This window comes from Cimex lectularius, unplaced genomic scaffold (genome assembly GCF_000648675.2).
Source record: "Cimex lectularius strain Harlan isolate CLEC.00 unplaced genomic scaffold, Clec_2.1 scaffold179, whole genome shotgun sequence".
Classification (NCBI taxonomy): Eukaryota; Metazoa; Arthropoda; class Insecta; order Hemiptera; family Cimicidae; genus Cimex; species Cimex lectularius.
The window spans coordinates 480223-498457 of record NW_019392757.1 but is presented as its reverse complement, the minus strand read 5'-3'; the positions used below and the strand labels follow the sequence as shown (position 1 = coordinate 498457).

Below are 18235 nucleotides of genomic sequence, written 5' to 3'. Positions count from 1 at the left end.
AAATCGCGAGGTCTGAGTTGTGACGAACCTGTGTTTGATCCTTTCTGAGCGTTTTGGTCTGTCAGTCGCGTTTTGACCTGTCTTCAGTTGCTGGTTTTACCCAAAACCGAAGATGGCGAGAAGCCGAAACACACCCGACAAGCATAAACTGTAAGGAAAGGCAGACCAAAACGATCCGACACGGCTTAACAACACCAATCACCCTTGTCCTGCTTGTTCAAAACTTCCTGCCTATTTTTCAACGTACACGTGCCTATAACACCTGCTACGGTGTGTCTACCAGATCTAGTTCACTACTTGCTTCTGTATTATTCGGATAATTTGAGTTTTTTAAATAATGATCGGTCCTAATCAGTTCCAATCAGCAGGACTCTACTATATGAGAGGAACATTTGCCCAATATTTTTCAATTATATTTTATAGAATAGAACATTTATTCTATCGGTAGTTCAAAAAAAGTAACCCTAATACAAAAATCGACGTACTCAACAATTCGTCATGATAATTTTTGATTAATTTTTATATTTGATTGATTTATAGATATAAATATTTTAATAATATTGGGTTGAAGCCTGCATTTTGCTCCCGAAGAACTTTAAAATAGTAATTATGACTTTTTTAAAATTTTACCTAATAGCAATGGTATTTTGTTGTTAGTTTTAAACAGGGGCGAAATATGACGAGCATTTAAAACTGACATCAAGACCAATATGACCAAGTTCTGTCGACTTCTTCATTGAATCGTGTTTGCAATTTTTTTTATATAAGTTAGCTGCGTGGGAGTCTATTATGAAATAAATTATTTTGATATTATATTTTTAGTGCAGTTGGCACAAGAAGTATTTAATCGTTTGTAAGGCAATAAAAGAAAAACTCAATCTTGATATTATTGTACTTAAAAAAAGTTGAAAGTCATGTCGGCCTTTCCGCTGAGCCGGATCCGCCCCTGATTTATGTTTCTTGTCTAGGCGTCCTGGGATTTTTCCCTGAACCATCGTCATGAAAAATTTCTGAATGTTTTTTCGGGGAAACAAGATCGAACTTGAACTTAGGTTTTATCTATTATCACGAATTATCGCAGGGTTATTTGGAGCCGGTCCACACTGTAATTTCAGGGCGGGAAGCTAATTAAGTTATGTAAGAAATAATTCTATTGAAAGTCAACGTCCTGATAATCCTTCAAGCACCGGATCAAGGGCGAAATTAGGAAAGTGCAGGGCCGCATAGATTGGATATCGCGACCGATGCAACAAGTTTTCGAGAATTACTCCGATTCCAAGTCGGCTTGGCTGCTCCTGCGGTTAATACCATTTTCAATTTTTTAAATCCAGGGAGGTGGGCAGGACGGCTTGTTCCCGGAGTGGGGAGGTTCAGGTAAAAACTGAAAGTGACTGAATTGTGTGGAACTCGTCTCGTGGAAAAGAAGTATCCCAGTCAACAGCCGGCCTCCTTCAGAAGACCATCATGATATTGAAAGCCCTAAGCCTAATTGTAAGTTACATGTACAAAACTCTACTTTTGAACAAAACTTAATATACAATAACATTTTCTGGCAGTTTTAAATGTGCATTATCTAATTTTTCAATAGGTTAGAAATTTATACTTAAATTTTTCTTTAGCTAGAATTTATTAAACTTTATTTATTCAATTTCATTAAAAATCAAATCAAATTAAAATAAAATATTGGATATATATACAGTGCTAAATTATTATTTACTATTTCCGAACTGTAGAAATCAGCGTTCATAATGCAAATGAGCAATTTTTCCCTAATAGATCTAGTATTATAGAGACCTAGTAGGCCTCTTTTATGAATTCCCGCATCCTAACATATTTTTAAAAAGCGTAACCGTTAATTAACTCGATGGTTTAATAGCTGTAGGTCACACATTTATTATAGCTTGTAATGATCCTTCAATATTCTGCACTGTTTTTTTACAATTGACAACAATTTTACAGTCATTACTTCAAATTCTAAAAAAGCCTAATAAATATTCTATTGATATCTTTCAGCAAGGCATAATTGTTTGATTGTATGAATGTATCTATATGTAATTTGGAAAATTTTGGTTAAATCGAAATAATTTGGTTATCGTGACATATTTAAAAAAAATGATTTGTTTGTACAAAATTAAGTTAGTTATTTTAAATTAGAAAATATCTGTTTAAACCATAAATTTATGATTACATTAAAGGGTAAGTTAACATAAGAAAACAACAATATGACCTTATACAATAAGTGACAATCTGTATATGAATTTTTTTTGCGAAATATAACAACACACATTCAATACATTCACACAAATAAATACTTTCACAACTACATACATTGAATTCATTCTATTTAGTTGATCGAGTACTCCTTCCTCTATCAATCTGCATACAATAACAAACAAAATTGAGGTCGATGGGGTACTTTTATAAATATTCCGCCATCGAGTAAGTCACGTATACAGCTGGAGGGGCGATGGGGATGATTTTTCACCATCAGCCCCTCCACATTCACGCTAGTAAATACACTCACTCATACAAAACACAGAACAACTCAATTTATTCGTCAAGCTTGTCGAGGATTGCATTTTCTTCGTCAGGACTTCCAAACTATTTCTAATATTAATTCATTTAATAGTCATCATTGACCGTATTAATTATGATAATTACTTATACTTTTAATCAAAGTATTGGTTGCTGGGGCTCGAACCCACGACCTTCGACTAAGCCCTAACTTAACAAACATAATTATCTGAGATGACTCATATAACTGAGGCAATAATCTAGATTATAAAACTTAATCGTGTAAATCATTATAAATAGTTTCATGACTATTGATGAACAATGATTTCATGAAGGATATTCATCGAAAGCATGACTGAAGAAAACTAATAGTTTTTTCTTTCAATTTTGCCTTTTCTCTGACTTTTTATTATATAAAATTGAAATATTAGGACATATAAATCAAATTAAGATGAATAAACATACTGGGAAATATGTTTTCTTTGTATTTTATTAAAACGACTAAAAGTATTTTTAACACTACTTGTACATAGAGTGCTGAATATAGATTTTTGTAAAATGTTTGCTTCAACATTTGATAACTATTTCATATTTTGTAAATGCAAAACTATTTAGCAAGTTTTTGTTACTAATTCATTCAAAGCATCAATGTTGGGTACGTAACATTTCGAAATATTATAAATTACAATAGCTTTTTTTTAATAAAAGCAAACTATATATGCAAATAGTTTTCGTTGCAGTTCATATAGTAAAATATTGTCCATACTTAAAATTCTTTTTTCTAAGCCTGAATAATAAAACATATGCTGATCTAATAATATGTTATCATTATCTTTATTATATCCCTCCGTCTATTCTTGCTGTATATTTTTCCACTTTCCAGTGGATGTCATCTTTTTACTGTCGCTTCTTGTGTTGAACCATCTTAAAAATATAACATTCGACTTTGTTATTAACAAAAATAGTGGGGGCGTCCGTTGCCGCAACGGCGCTCATGACTGTAAGCTAAAGGTCCCGGGTTCGAATCCAGGGGCCTTGCATTCAAACCTGACATATTTACAAAGGGGCTTTTTTTCAAAAACACTGGCACTCCGAGGGTTGATACGACCTCCGCTGTTGCGAACCTTCGTTTAAAAAAACGTATAAAAATCATTTTATATGGTGGATAGTGGTTCAGAAGAATGAATTGTTGTTTAAAAAATGAATTTAAGAATGAAAACTGTATTTCTTTACAGAAGAACACAATTCGCGAAAATGGATCATCCTTTATCAATTTGTCACAACCATACTTTCTGATATAGTTATTACTCAAGAAAAAATTTATTTAATTTAGTTTCCCTTTTTTTCCACCGATAATACACATTTTGATCAACTCTATCTGACCTTTTTTACATCTATTATTTTTTATCAAGTAATTCTATCGTTTACTTTCTTATTCACTCTTTTTATTATCAACTATTATTATTATTATTATTCACTATTTTTAATGTAACTTCTAAGGTCATTTGCCCTTCCACTGGCAGAAATTATTGTTGACTCTTCTTCTGACTGTGGCCTCAAATTTGGCGAGACTTTGCTAATTAGAAGGAGGATCTTCAGTACACAAGTTAGTTGTTTTGAAAACAACAGTGTTTTATTTCTTAATTCTTAATTGTAAAATGTTAATATAATAACACACAAAAAACAGCTTTATAATCTTGAGAGAATTTTTTTAAACAGCGTTGACCAGAGGGCTGATATAATGAAATAATTATGGTCAGAATCTTTTTTGACATTTTAACCAGCTCAATAGTTCAGTACAAATCAGAGAGGGCAATACTTAAAAGAAAGATAGATTTTCATTTCTCATATTGCCACAATTTTCATTTTATTCAGTTTTAACATATTCCATGCATTATTTATGCTATCCATTTACATAATACGTACGTTAAAAATTGGCAAAATTGAGTAAATAATATAATTAATGCATATCTAGGTAATGCATGAGTCGAACTGAAATCAAGGTCATTTCAGCATCAAAACATTAGTCGGTTGACCGACATTTATTTTAATTACTGACGACCCAGTGATTATTAAGGCTTCATGCTTCTTCACGGACATTTGCCGAACAATCCTTTTTCACCCTTTTTTTCCGGATTAACAAATGTTAATTTGGTTCGTAGCGTCGGACGACGTGTTTTTCGGAGAAATCAAGGCTCACAGACTACCTAATTTCACCTTGATGATGGAGTCGGGTCTAAATGAAACCCAGTTTCCGACTTTAATCCCGATCTTCCCATTGGAGAGATTTACACCGTATTCGGAAAGTTCTCTGCAATATCAAACGAGTAGAGTTTTCTGCCAATGCATTGTGTCATCCATGACTCGGTGAGTGCATTCTCTCTGAACGAAGATTACAGGAAATGACAATTATTGAAAGATTGTACTCGAACGATAAAATGAACGTACATTAATGTCGTTCGATATTTCTTTACAAAACTGCACATATAATTGCCCACATTGCTGCATTTTATCATTTTTTACTGTTGCATTATGTAAATTCTTTAACAAAGCATAACATTTTTAGACAAACATGACTTATAAAAATATTATTATATAGCAGAATATCTGAACCGAAATAAAGAACTTAAACTTAAGCAAGTAGTAATTTAATTCACTCAGGGTATAAAAAACATGTATTTTCATAACTCGCCCTTCAGTCTTCTGTGAAGTAAAAACGGGCCATCAAATCTGACGGATAAAATTGTTTACTGGGCCATAACCTAGGAATCTGAGACGTCGGATTCCATTATGTTCTGTACAAAAAAAAGTCTATTCTCTTATCTATGTGATGGCTAGATGGAACGCATTACTCAGCCTGTCAGCTCATAGAAACTAACACAAATGGTAAATAATAATTTCAATACTAACTGGTGTTAGTAATTCTCATCTTGCGATATTCCAAGGAACCCGGTAATGAACTGAGACAACATGAGGTGAGGAATTTTAGCAAAAAGGGTTACTAAAAAGAAGTTCGTTTTAAAGTATAGACCATTTCTTACTAAAAAAAGAACTAGGAAACATCTGAAGACTCCTCAAACATTCAACAATGTCAATGTGACCAATGCCATTTAAGTAATAATATTTTATTGAATAATAAACATAAAATCACAAGAATATACAACACGAGAATACACTAAGAGCACGCACTTTTTGAATAAAATAATTTTAAAAAATAAAATATTTTAAGAGAAAAAGGGGATCAGAAAAAGAGTCTGAGTGTGTGAGACAGAGAGAGAGAGAGAGAGAGAGAGAGAGAGAGAGAGAGAGAGAGAGAGAGAGAGAGAGGGAGAGAGAGAGAAATAGGAGAAAAGAGAGAAGAAGAAAGGGATAAAGAATGAGAGAGACAGATCAATAGGAATTACAACAAAGGAAGTTTACTTTTGTCAAGTCCAACGTTTTTATTTTACCGTTTGCATTATTTGTTAGGATTCTGGATTTGACAAAACCTCGCAGTGAGCATTGTAATATTCAGTCGGCAAATACCTCAAAAGAAACAAACAATTAGAAGATAATTTACTTCGTTCTACGCGATTCCCATGGGTTCTGATCTTCACGACCCTAGCTCCATTAGTGAGTAGAGGTGTAAAGAAAGAAACTAAAACTTATCTGGACGTAATAAGACGGAACGAAGGATACTGCCGGATGAAAAGATCTGCAGGTGGATACCGTCAAAGCGATGTAATTGATCTTAGGATAATGGCTACTGCTCATTGCCTTGTCTTGATTTTTTTTCTTTTTTTTGTGAATCTCCTCTCACCGAACTTATGCAAGTTATATCCAAGACGGGCGTTTCGATATCATGCTACGTGAACTAGGATTTTGTAACGGTCCAGACGGAAATAATGAAACCGATTAAGACCAACGGTAATTTCCCTCAAAACCAGTGATCATGGCTTAACAGGATTTCTGACATCCCAGAAATTCAGACCGGGATGGAAGATATTGGCGGAACTGGAACTTTTATGGCAGATTTGTAAAAACTTACACTAAAACCTCTTCTAGAAAAGTATAATTTTGTTCAAAAATTGTATGTAGCCGGTCAATCTTTGTTTTTCATTTAACTACTGGCATAGTTTGCCGGCCCTAAAATTACAATATATCGATGAGTGCACAAAGAATTCGAAAAAACTAAATTAGATGTTTTTGAGACAGCATTTTTTCGTATTTATTAATGATGGCATATCTGTTTGACTTAACTATCATATTGTTCAGCTACATCTGTCACAGAAAAGAACTAAACGAATCAAAAGAACACAAGAATAACACATAACTAGTTAACCAAAAACAGAGAGCAACCAAAATGACTCAAATAAATATTTACGGGTTCGATAGAGATATGTTGTCTCAAATGGCTTAATTTGAAATGATCTGATACTCCATCGACAGAAATCATTTGTAAACCGTTAAGTTATAAAATGAAAGGATCCAGTTTCTCCCCCGTGCAAAAGAAAGTACGTAGGATGGTCGCATGCCCTTGAATTTCAAAAAAACACCATCCGGAACTTTAATTGCATTGCAACTCAAAAAACCCACATTAGTTCAATTTGAAAACGGGCCACCTACTCAAAATGTCCACAATTATGAAAAAAATCACATTTTGGTTACTTGTCTTAAATATAGCCCTGATCTAAATGATGCACCATATATGACCATTTAATTCCATAGCTAGATAAAAGATAAGTAATTTTTGTCATGTCAAATCATTCAGACTTACATGGTCATTATAAAAGTTTTCATGTTATTTTGAGTTCTTTTCATAAACCCACCACTGAATATAGGGTACCAAATAAGTACGACAGACTAAAACAGAAAGAATAGACAAACAAACAATGTTTTCTTTTAAACTTTAGACATTCGTAATAATCAGGCTATTAAGGCTAATTAGAGCATCTGTGTATACGTTTGGGCTTAAATAAAAATAAAATATCAGTAATTAAATTGTGATTTTATACTGAATTATGGTTCATTAGTTGGAAAAACAACTCTTTTTTTTTTTGTATATCCCTTCGCATTGCCTATTCCTCGGCCGGCATCGCGCGTCAAAGTCTATGGCGGCAGGATGTTCTCAGCTCATGAGTTTGGAAAGTGTACACAGGCAGTATGTTTTGTATGGATGGACTGGTGTCGAAACTTCGGAAGCGATGTCAGATCAGTTCATTAACAATGTTGAGGACAGTTAGTCTTGTGGCGTAGTGATCTGATGAGTTTTGAATGGTAGTATGGGATGCGCTGTATTTTAGATAGCTTGGCCTGAATATTGTCTGAATATTCACTCTTTGCCATCACTCTCAAATATCAATAAGTTAAATATAATGAATAAGGTAATAAGAAGTGTGACAGAAGATAAGTTGAGGATAATGTCCCAAACCCTATCAAAAAGAATATTAATAGTTAATTCAATTAATTATTCTTTTTATGTAAGGTTTCGGTTGAGATTAAAAAGTTAGTGTCACGAGCGGGATTCGAAGAGATTAAAAATTCGAAAAGTTGTACGATGAGATTGGGAGTTGGTGTCGAGTGGATTGATGTCACGATAGCTCAAGTGGTAGCGGCTATTGAGCCGAAGGTCGTGGGTTCGAATCCCGCTTGTGACACTGACTTTTTCATCTCAACCAATACCTTACATAAAAAGGATAATTAATTGAAATGATTAACATGGTCAATTAGGCTACTAAACATAAATGGATTAATAGTTAATATGAGCTAGACAGAAAAGTAGAAACTGTTTTTTATGAAAAGCTATTTTTTAATACAGGTTTCAGGGCAAATGATACTTTACGGCATATTTATACTTTTTCTTTCTAAAATGCATCAAACAAACAAAAAATCATACACTAACCCTTTGTATTGACACAAAATGTTAATGTTACCTTTCTTGAAATACAGGATCTAAAAAAAATTAAATTTGTGTAACTTGATGTACGATATATGTTTACATTCTGGTGGGTATGAAATAAGTCGGGCATGGGACTCAAAATAATATCAAATATATCAAACAGCGATTTTACGATAATTGCAGCAATGCATTTAATAAGTGAAAACATGCGTAGATAACTGACCTGATTCATTAAAAATTAAATTCTACGACTCGATAAAAAAAGTAAAATTATATATTTTGCATATGAAATATGAGTTTATTTCGAGTAGTAGACGTGTCCAGTTTAACCTATATTCAGTCTAAACAATTATAAGTCCGATTATGAAATGACAAATTATAAATCTTAATCAAACTACGGTGACGGTTATCTAGATGGCCTTTTGCATAGTTATACCAAGGACGACACACCTTCAAAAGCCCCAATCGAATGCATTAAATAATATTATATTTACCTGATAAACATTATTCTGTTTCAGTTGGCGCTTGGAATGGGAGCGAGTGGACATTTCTTGCCTTCTTTGCTACCATCCCCTCATCGAGGACAGAGCCAAGGGTAAATCATGTCACGTCTCTTCCTTCTTATAACAGGATTATCCACGACAATTTGTAACACTAGTTCTCGAACATGCCAAGTTCTTGCAGTGTTTCTTTCTATCAGGCCATTTTTCAATTGTCAACCGGGTACTGCATGTTGGGAAAATATTTTAGCAGTGGAAAACGGAATTCAATTGTTCCATAAATGTAAAAACAAGTCAGAGTGAAATTCTTGATAACAGACGGCGACGTTTGTAATAAGTAGTTCCTCTTAGGAAAAAAGTGAGATCTTTGATAAAGATCCGCAATTACTAATTGTAATCTCTTCCGCTGTGCGAAAGTGAAATGGGTGAGAAATGTCCTGAGAACAATCGTAAATCGGCGGAAACACGTGAAAACGCGATTAACTCTTTGGGGTTGGGCCTGTTTGAGGATTATGTAGGACACGCGATTGCTGTCTTTATCAATGATATCTTGGACAATCATCCTTCTCACTGAGTAAAAAAGACACAAAACATGAACAAGTTTCTCGAAGAGTTGCAAATATTTCGCTAACAACAGATGAATGTTTCCGCACATTTACATATATATAATTGATGTAATTGCTTATGCCCCGCAACAATTTTATATTCGAGCTCTATTAATTCAATAAACAAACAACACATGGAACTTATAGACAATAGATCCGCTCATAGCTGGTCTAGCACACCAGTCACAAAAAGAATTTATAAAATTATTTAAAATAACTTGATATTATTAGTATTTTCCTGATGTCAATATATAAAATCGGCCGAGAAATTTACAAAAACCTTGATTTTATTATAGTTGGTTAAGAAACAGTTTTTATTGAGTAACAGTGTTGAGGGGAAAAACTAAGCCATGACAAGTCCAGCACTTGACTGGTAATAGAGTAAGTGAATAAACAAATCTGAATTATAGTCCTGTCGCACTAGTATAATTTTTTTGAAGTAGAAAGTGAGAACTATTACTATTTAAATTTAAAAAAGTTTTGAAATAATAATACAATTTTTACATCATTAATTAAGATAATTTCTCTTGACCAGAAAGTATAAGATAAACCAAAAAACAGAATATTGCAAACATAATCTCTCTCTTTTCAATATTCATTTTATGTCCGATCTTGTGCTATTTTGCCAGAAAATAAAAGCCATTTTTTTTGATAATTTAACATTTAGTTTATATTTGATATGATGCTATACATATACCATTTTTTAAAAAAATTTAATATAAGAAAAACATTGTAAGACCAATTTTACTTTATACGAAAAGCATTTTTTAAAATTATTAAATAAAAAATAGGTCGAGTTGTGTGTAATGTTTGTATTATTGTGGTCTTTACGTCCATTAGCTATAAAACAGCTAAGAATCAGCAACATTTTTACTGTATAATTTATTTTTAATTGCAACTTGATTACTCATAAGCGTCTTCTTATTTTCCGACAGAATATGATTTATATTGCATATTCAAAAAATTAGACAGCTTAAATATTTTAGCTCGGTCTGACTATCCTCACTGGGGTGGAGTGTCAAATTCTTTTCACCTTTCTGCTATTTTCATTGTGACTGTCAATTCTGTAGACAGGCCACTTTTAAAAGTTCGGAAAGGATGGGGGCGAGTAGTTGGATTATGACTGAGGGCTTTCGTTCTAGTCTATCTTTTTCTTTTTAATTCGTATGTTTTGAGTGTTGTAAACATGTATGTTAATTATTTTTAATTTGTGCGTTTATGAGTTTTTATAGAGTTAAAGAGTTGTACATTTGTGCACGTCGTGTAAACATTTCACCTTTGTCTGAATTTTTGAAGGTTCGTGATGGTTTTCGTTGAGGTGGAATAGTTTGATTTTCCGTCATTGTCCTTAAAGGATCTTATATGATCTTAGTTGTTTATTTTTCCTTTTGTCTGTCGATGTGTTTGTCTCCACATTCGCATGTTATGCCGGATACGTCATTTTTGTGAAGTGGGTTGGTTATATTTTAATTTTAATTGGGTGGTCTTAAGTAGTGTTTTAAATCATAATTTGTTAATCATATTTGTCAGCTTGTATGTTGGTGTTGTTTTATTTATTATTTTGTTGAACGTGTTGGTTGCTGTATTGCGGGCAATAGATTTTAGTTAGAGTTTGTTATTTCTCTTTTGTCAATGGTAATGTCCAGTCTACCGTCACATAGCCCACGCCCACGATCTTATACCAGAAATCATTAGTGGTCAGGCTTTTCATAAATTGAAAAATGCTGATTAGTCACATTTTTTTCGCGTTTCTGCAAATGGATGTAATTGAGAAAGATTTATGTTTAAGTGCCATGGTAAAAGAGCCATGAGAACATTGAAAAGTTATCTAATATAAATATTTAAAAAAATTTAAATAAACCATTTAATTAACTACAAAACATATTATTGAAAAATTTCTTTTTGATTACACAAGTTACGACAGCAAGAGTAGGGCATGGGATGATTTTGTATTTATGTTATTTTTTCTGTATCTTTATTATCTTTATTTAAAAAATTATTTCTGCAGTTACAATGTAGCTAAAATTTTGTATTTTCCAATTTATCTTAACTCTGACTAAGACGAGATGTTTAATCTAATAAAACAACTATGACTTTACTGGTGATAATGATTAGTTCAGCAGTACATTTTTTACAGTACATTACAACAGTTTCTTTAAATACATTTCGAAGTAGTTTCGTGTTTTCTTATCCAAAAGATTAGATTCGATAATAGCTGAATCACCATTGGAAACTGAAATGACTTGTAGCTTGCTCAAAGTTTTCGCTATAACATAAAGTTTTCAATTTTTTTGTATTATTTGTATAACTTAATTTTTTTTCCAGGCACTTTTGGTCTGAACATGAAAAGAATGATGAAAGCAACAGCTACTTGTATCAATCTCCAGGATACCAGCAATATTCTGACTATGCAGATTTCTACCATCAACAAGTCCCTGCCCATGCGCCGTTGTCCAACCCTCAACTTCTTCAGGAACCGCAAGTAGTTTATCAGCAAGAAACGCCGTATCAGCAGTTGGTTCAACAGCAAGTGTTACTGCCCGACGTTTCGTACCAGCAGCATCTTCTTCCTTATCAATACCTGACAAGAAATCAGGAACCCTCTACGCCTCTAACTGCCCAGACGACGATCCCCCTCGTAGTAAAATTCCCAAATAACGAAGCCCTCGTCGTACCGGTAAAGGCGGTGTACACGCTACCGCCATTTTTAGAACGCATAGTACAGAGGGTTCAAGGGTACTACTCTGTATACAATCCGGTTGAGAATTTGACAGCGGACCGCCCGCTTTTCCACCCGTCGACCCCGTCAACGGCATCGGGCGTTCCTGAAACAACCACCGGCTCGCCTGTAAAATCGAAGGCGTCGACGACAGAATCACCGGAAGCGTCTACGAACGCCAACGGAGAAAACACGACGACATCGACGAACGAAAATTCTTCGGACAAAGAAGACGACAAGGATAGCGAAAACTCGACGCAAGAAGGATCGACGATAAGCGAAATGGTAACGACTACCGAAGCTGCAGAAGTTTCGACAGATTCTACTCAGACAGATCTTCAGAACGAAGGCTACACGTACAACAAGCCTGGTAGATCTTTTTTCCATTAAAAAACAAAACAAACAACGATTTCTTCTTCGCTTCCATTCCGAGGCACAAAAATCATTGGCAACGCCGTGAGTCATGTAGCGTAGGCACTAGGTAAACGACCCGTATATTCTTTTCCCCAGTCGGTTGTCGCCTTTCTGTTCCCTTCCTTTGTTTTTTTATTATTTTTATTTTAACTGTATTTTGTACATTTAAGGCAATGTTTTTTAATAATGTTTCAAAAAATTTAACATTCCATGTTTAGATCTAATTAACGACTTACAAATTGGACTGGAGAATAAACTTTAATTTATTTTTAAGAAGCATATTTTTTAAAATATTAAACTACCTTTTCCACAAACATTCCTATTAGTATAAAAACTCGTAAGATAATAACTAACATAAATAATATAATTTAATAATGAAACGATACAATTAATATAATTAAATAATATGTTAATGTTTTATAAATTTAATGTTTTATTGCTAAATACGTACTTACATAACTTAAAGAAATTTTTGAATCATTGATAGACAATTGAAATAGTACAACATTCTTAGTAACGTGAATTTAAACTAACAAGAGAAGGGAAGTTGGTGTCCGAGTGGATCGAGGTCACGATAGTTCAAGTGGTGGAGCAGCGGCGTATCTAGCCGAAGGTCGTGGGTTCGAATCCCGCTCGTGCCATTGACTTTTTTATCTCAACTAAAACCCTTAATTAATACTAACAATAGAGTTAGAGGTACAATTGGAACCTAATCAGTATGAGCGCTACCATCATAAATTATTTAAAAAAAGAATAATTAATGGATTGAAATAAAAACACAATTAAGCTACATGGTTTGATTTACTAATTTATTTTACGATTCGAAATTTTCCCATTAGCCTTATTCATAAGATATTATAATTTTATTTTTGTGTGTTTGTAGTGGTGGGTTCTTCTGAAACCATTTAGGACCAATTCAAAGAGAGCAATTTTGCATTAGACTAGACTTATTTATGTAATTTTATTTTTAAACTATCTATACAATTACCACTTTTATTATTAAACTCTTGGAGTATTCTGAACTTCTGAACTCAAAAATATAGAGAGAAGATATGATAGAGAATTTTATATTTAATAAACAGTGTCAACGTGTTTTGTTTTGTTTTTTAAATAAAAACATAGCTTTAATGTTTATTTTTTGACTGACTGCAGTGGAGTTTATACAGCTTCATTATCATATTATAAATTCCAGAATTTTTGGTGTAATGGATGCCAAAATGGTAAAGCAAAAAAAAGTTCCAGGGGCGGTCTGATCAGCTAGATCATTTCAGTCTTCATGGCATGCAGTTTCTAAACCTAGATCCTCACACTCTCATTCATTTTTGATAAAATTAAAATATTTGCATACCATCCACTCAATTAGAGTGATGAATTTATACATGAGGTTTTACACATATTTGACTAATGCAATTGGGGGTCGATGAGGTCTTACTCTCATTTTACCCAAACGTGAACAGAAAACGAGACATCTATCAGTACTATATGTAATAAAGACCTCTTTCCTTCAATAATCGGAACTGGGTACCATGTTCAGCGCAAATCTCATATCGGGTGACATTCCTATACGCTCTTTATATGGAGCCAAGGAATGACACCCTTCCTTACAAACTAACCCCCCCCCCCTCATAACGAAGTATCCCATTTTTCGAAAAGAATAAGTACAACCGTTATTAAGTAAACCAATCAGAACGTCTAATTTAATTAACGTTGAGGTCTTGATTGCCATTTGGCAATGTCGGATCGCCTTCTCTCGTATTTTTTTGGAGCAACGTCGAATAGTCCTTAGGTTGACTCGATCAATAGAACAAAACAATAAATACAAAATGGTTGATTTGGACCATATTACTGTTTATTCTGTAAAAATCATAGTCTGAAGAAATTAATTATGCTGAGACCACCATACTGTCTGCATTCAGTTGGAAGGCATGACATAATTCTTCCAAACTTTATCAAGAGCATTTGTAAATATTTAATAAATTAATAATATAATAATGTAATAATAATAAGTAGAAATTTATTTTTCTTGGTATAATTATATGAATTCCAATGTAAATACACATAATATAAAATATGACCAATTTTGATAATGTTTAGTCTTATCTTTCAGCCAGACTTTACTTTCTATTTTTAGTATATGAAAATCGTATTGCAACGACTAGTATCATTCCCACAATTAACAATAAATTATATGCAATAAAAGAAAATTTCCTGTTACAGATTTAACATTTAATCCAATTCTGTTTTAAACGGAATATTTCTAGCACGTTTGAATTCATATAGATGTTTTTAAAAAGATAGTTCCTACTCACAGTAAGTTGTTTTGCAACGATCCGGATTTCGAGACTTTTAGCTCATTATCAGGTTGAAGGACTTCTACAACCTGATGATGAGCTAAAAGGCTCGAAATCCGGATCGTTGTAAAACAACTTCCTGTGAGTAGGAACTATCTTTTTAAAAAGGATTGAACCCCACACTCACTCCATCATTTATCATTTCTATCATATAGATATTTTCATATGGAGTTCTCAGATATGATTAATTTTAAAATGAGTGAGCATCATTTTTAACCACACAATAATCTTTTTTGTTAGATCTAAAACAGTAGAAGGACAAAATAAACAATATTTGATTTAGAAATCAAAACAAATCGAATAGATTGAGCCCACGGAGTATCCTACTGGGAAATACAATAGAACTTTTCTGGACTTTCCAAAGTCATTGATTCCCTGCACTTTCATCTGTCTGGGGGTATAAAATAAAGGTACCGTTTTGTTTCTAGGTAGAACAAAAAAAAAAAAAAAATCACAATTTCATGCATTGTTTATTATTTTTAAACTGAAACTATAACAATTCTAAAGTATATTTTGCCTGCAACTTGATTAGTGGGGAGAATTAGTAATCGGGTAGTGCACTTAAGTTTGATATAAAAGCGCAAAATTATAAAACAAACTCGAAAAACCTGTTGAATATAGCATTGACTCAAGACCTGAAATAATTATTTCGTATTACGAAAATTGTAAATTTATAAGGAAAGGTAGACGTTATTAAGGAAAACAATCAATGTTACAGAAATTTAATAAGTGAACATTTTTATTAGGAGAATTAATATATTTTTACCTTAACTTGTTTTATTTATGTTTTCAATATCATGCAGTTGGTCATTAGTTAGTCATTAGTGTATCGTTCCTATCTACAAAATTCGGACGTTGACCTGTATTAATATGGTTTGCAAAAAAAAAAATCTGAACGTTTACTAAAACCAGAAAATATCTAAGTTAAATTTTCTTACGTTAGGTCTACTAATTGTCCGTGTTATGCTGTTATCACTTGCCAACCACCAGATTTTTGTATTTCAAAAAACATTCATTAAGTTACACAACTATGTTTATTTTGTAAAACAAATGGCGAACTTTTTTCCCGTATGAATTATAAACTTTAGATTAGTGTTTGTAAAACACAAAGGAGCAAGTGGTTTTATAATAGTTGAAGAATTTCATCAAACTCGTCAATTGTGAAATTGATCTAATAGTGTGTGGGTGGGAGGGAGAGAGAGAGAGAGAGAGAGAGAGAGAGAGAGAGAGAGAGAGAGAGAGAGAGANGAGAGTGAGAGAGAGAGAGAGTGAGAGAGAGAGAGAGAGAGATTTCTTACTTACTCTTTCTCTCTCTCTCTCTCTCTCTCACTTGTGCTTTATTGGGTTTTCCTGAGGAAAATCCTCCAGTTTTTTTCATTACTTTTTATTACCCCAGGCCGTGAAGATGATCTCAATAAAGATTGAAACGTTGGCACGATAAAGAAAATGTTTTTCTGAAACCTACATCACACCAGACCGCATCTCACGATTTCAGAATAATTACTTTTGATTATTTTCATTATTTTTTAATAAAAACTTCAAAAGCCCAATGGCTAATTTGTTTGTACCCAACAATTCTGTAAGCGCCATATCGGTCAGTATCCACAGAACCGAGAAAATCTTACTCAAGCTTTACAAAGGAACTCTGGAATAGCGCAAAGTTTATTTTCTAAGTAATTTTATATTTTGTCTATTTGGTATATTATCTCACAGAGGTCTCAATGTTCTTTCTATTTTTCAATTAATTAAGGTTTTTAGTTGAGATAAAAAAAAGTCAGTATCAAGAGCGGGATTCGAACCCACGATCTTCGGCTAGATACGCCGCTGCTCTTTCTCTCTGCTTTATCTCAACTAAAAACCTTAATTAATTGGTCAAATATGAAAGATATTAATTGGTCAAACGGACCACGAAAACTAGAGAATTTAATAAGTTAAATGAACTATATTTTCACTAAAGCTCTCCTTGGCCATTTCATTTGTCGCCGAGAATCAAATAGTTCAATATCAAATTTGAAAAATGGCAAAAAGGAGGGAAAATTCAAAAGGTGGGGTTGAGATGGAAAGTTAGCGTCCGAGCGGATCGGTCACGATACCTCAAGTGGAAGAACAGCGGCATATCTAGCCGAAGATCGTGGGTTCGGATCCCGCTCGTGGCACTGACTTTTTTATCTCAACTAAAAATCTTAATTAATTGAAAGATATTATTGGTCAAGCGAACCACGAAAACTATTGAGTTCTGTCTATTTGTGTAATCATATTTACAGTAGGATCATCAGTTTATGAGATATGATAAACTTTGTGGAGTCAATTTGTAAAAGGTTGAAATAACATCAAAAATGAAATATCTCACTTTCAGTATTGAGAATGAGATTTTGAACAATAGTGACTTTTTCGTCCGATTTGTCATGCAGGATAACCACCTGATGTATTCACGTCCGTTCACTGGACACCGGTATATTTATAATATATTCATCTAAAATTTAATTAACAGACTATTCATTCATGACATAAAAGTATATGGGGTCAGATATAAGAAAAAATAAATTAGGTGATTATTTTTTTATAGCATATTTTTAATTTAACTATTCAAGTACGAAAATGTGTGTGTTTAGTCTGTATGAATTATAAGAATATACAACAAATATTGTTAAAGACAACATGAAAATCAATGTTTGTTAAGTTATAAATGGGAACTCTCGGTAATTTTTAAAATTGTTTTCCTCACGAATTGGTGACATGTATTTGTACAAATATGTGAGGCTGAAAAAATGTAATTGTTATTCATTAGTCAGGAGAGAGCGAAACGGTTTATCGTCATGGCAGGATGCTCAGAATCACAGTTGAATCTGAATTCTTTTAAAGTTGGTCAGGATAAACCAGTTTCAATCAAAAAGATATTGCCATTTATGAGAAGGCCCGTTATAAACGTACGAAAAATTCCCTTAGGACCCTTTTGACCAACTTAGTTTAAAAAAATGAATATTGGCAGATACTTTGAACAGAACAGAGTTTGATTATTATAATAATCCTACTACTTACTCGAAAAATCGGTAATGATTTCCCATAGGAATTGAACGGCTGGATTTTTAATATTCAAAATTATTTCGGATTGGAAAATAGGCATGCGGACGAATCTGACTTGCAGATTGAAGTACCACCTTTTTATATACAGTATATTTGTTCAAGTCCCTTTTCATCGTCAAACATTTTCTCTCACCCTGACGGAAGTGGGGACCAGAAGGCAGAAAGGCAAG

At 33.2% G+C, this 18235-nt stretch overlaps 1 protein-coding gene across 1 annotated transcript; it reads left to right on the top strand.

Annotated features, from left to right (window-relative positions):
- Positions 1 to 1382: 1382 nt before the first annotated feature.
- On the top strand, positions 1383 to 12909 carry LOC106671067. Its single transcript, XM_014401866.1, has 3 exons — positions 1383 to 1491; positions 8911 to 8987; positions 11823 to 12909. The coding sequence occupies exons 1-3, from the start codon at positions 1465 to 1467 to the stop codon at positions 12604 to 12606; spliced, it is 888 nt and encodes a 295-aa protein (XP_014257352.1). The 5' UTR covers positions 1383 to 1464; the 3' UTR covers positions 12607 to 12909.
- The last annotated feature ends 5326 nt before the right edge of the window (positions 12910 to 18235 follow it).

What these genes read in the sequence shown, in the direction of transcription:
- LOC106671067 (XM_014401866.1), top strand. Translation starts at nt 1,465, where the DNA reads ATGATATTGAAAGCCCTAAGCCTAATT. An exon ending in TGAAAGCCCTAAGCCTAATT is followed by an intron (nt 1,492 to 8,910) that starts GTAAGTTACATG and finishes ATTCTGTTTCAG; the next exon opens with TTGGCGCTTGGAATGGGAGC. An exon ending in CATCGAGGACAGAGCCAAGG is followed by an intron (nt 8,988 to 11,822) that starts GTAAATCATGTC and finishes TTTTTTTTCCAG; the next exon opens with GCACTTTTGGTCTGAACATG.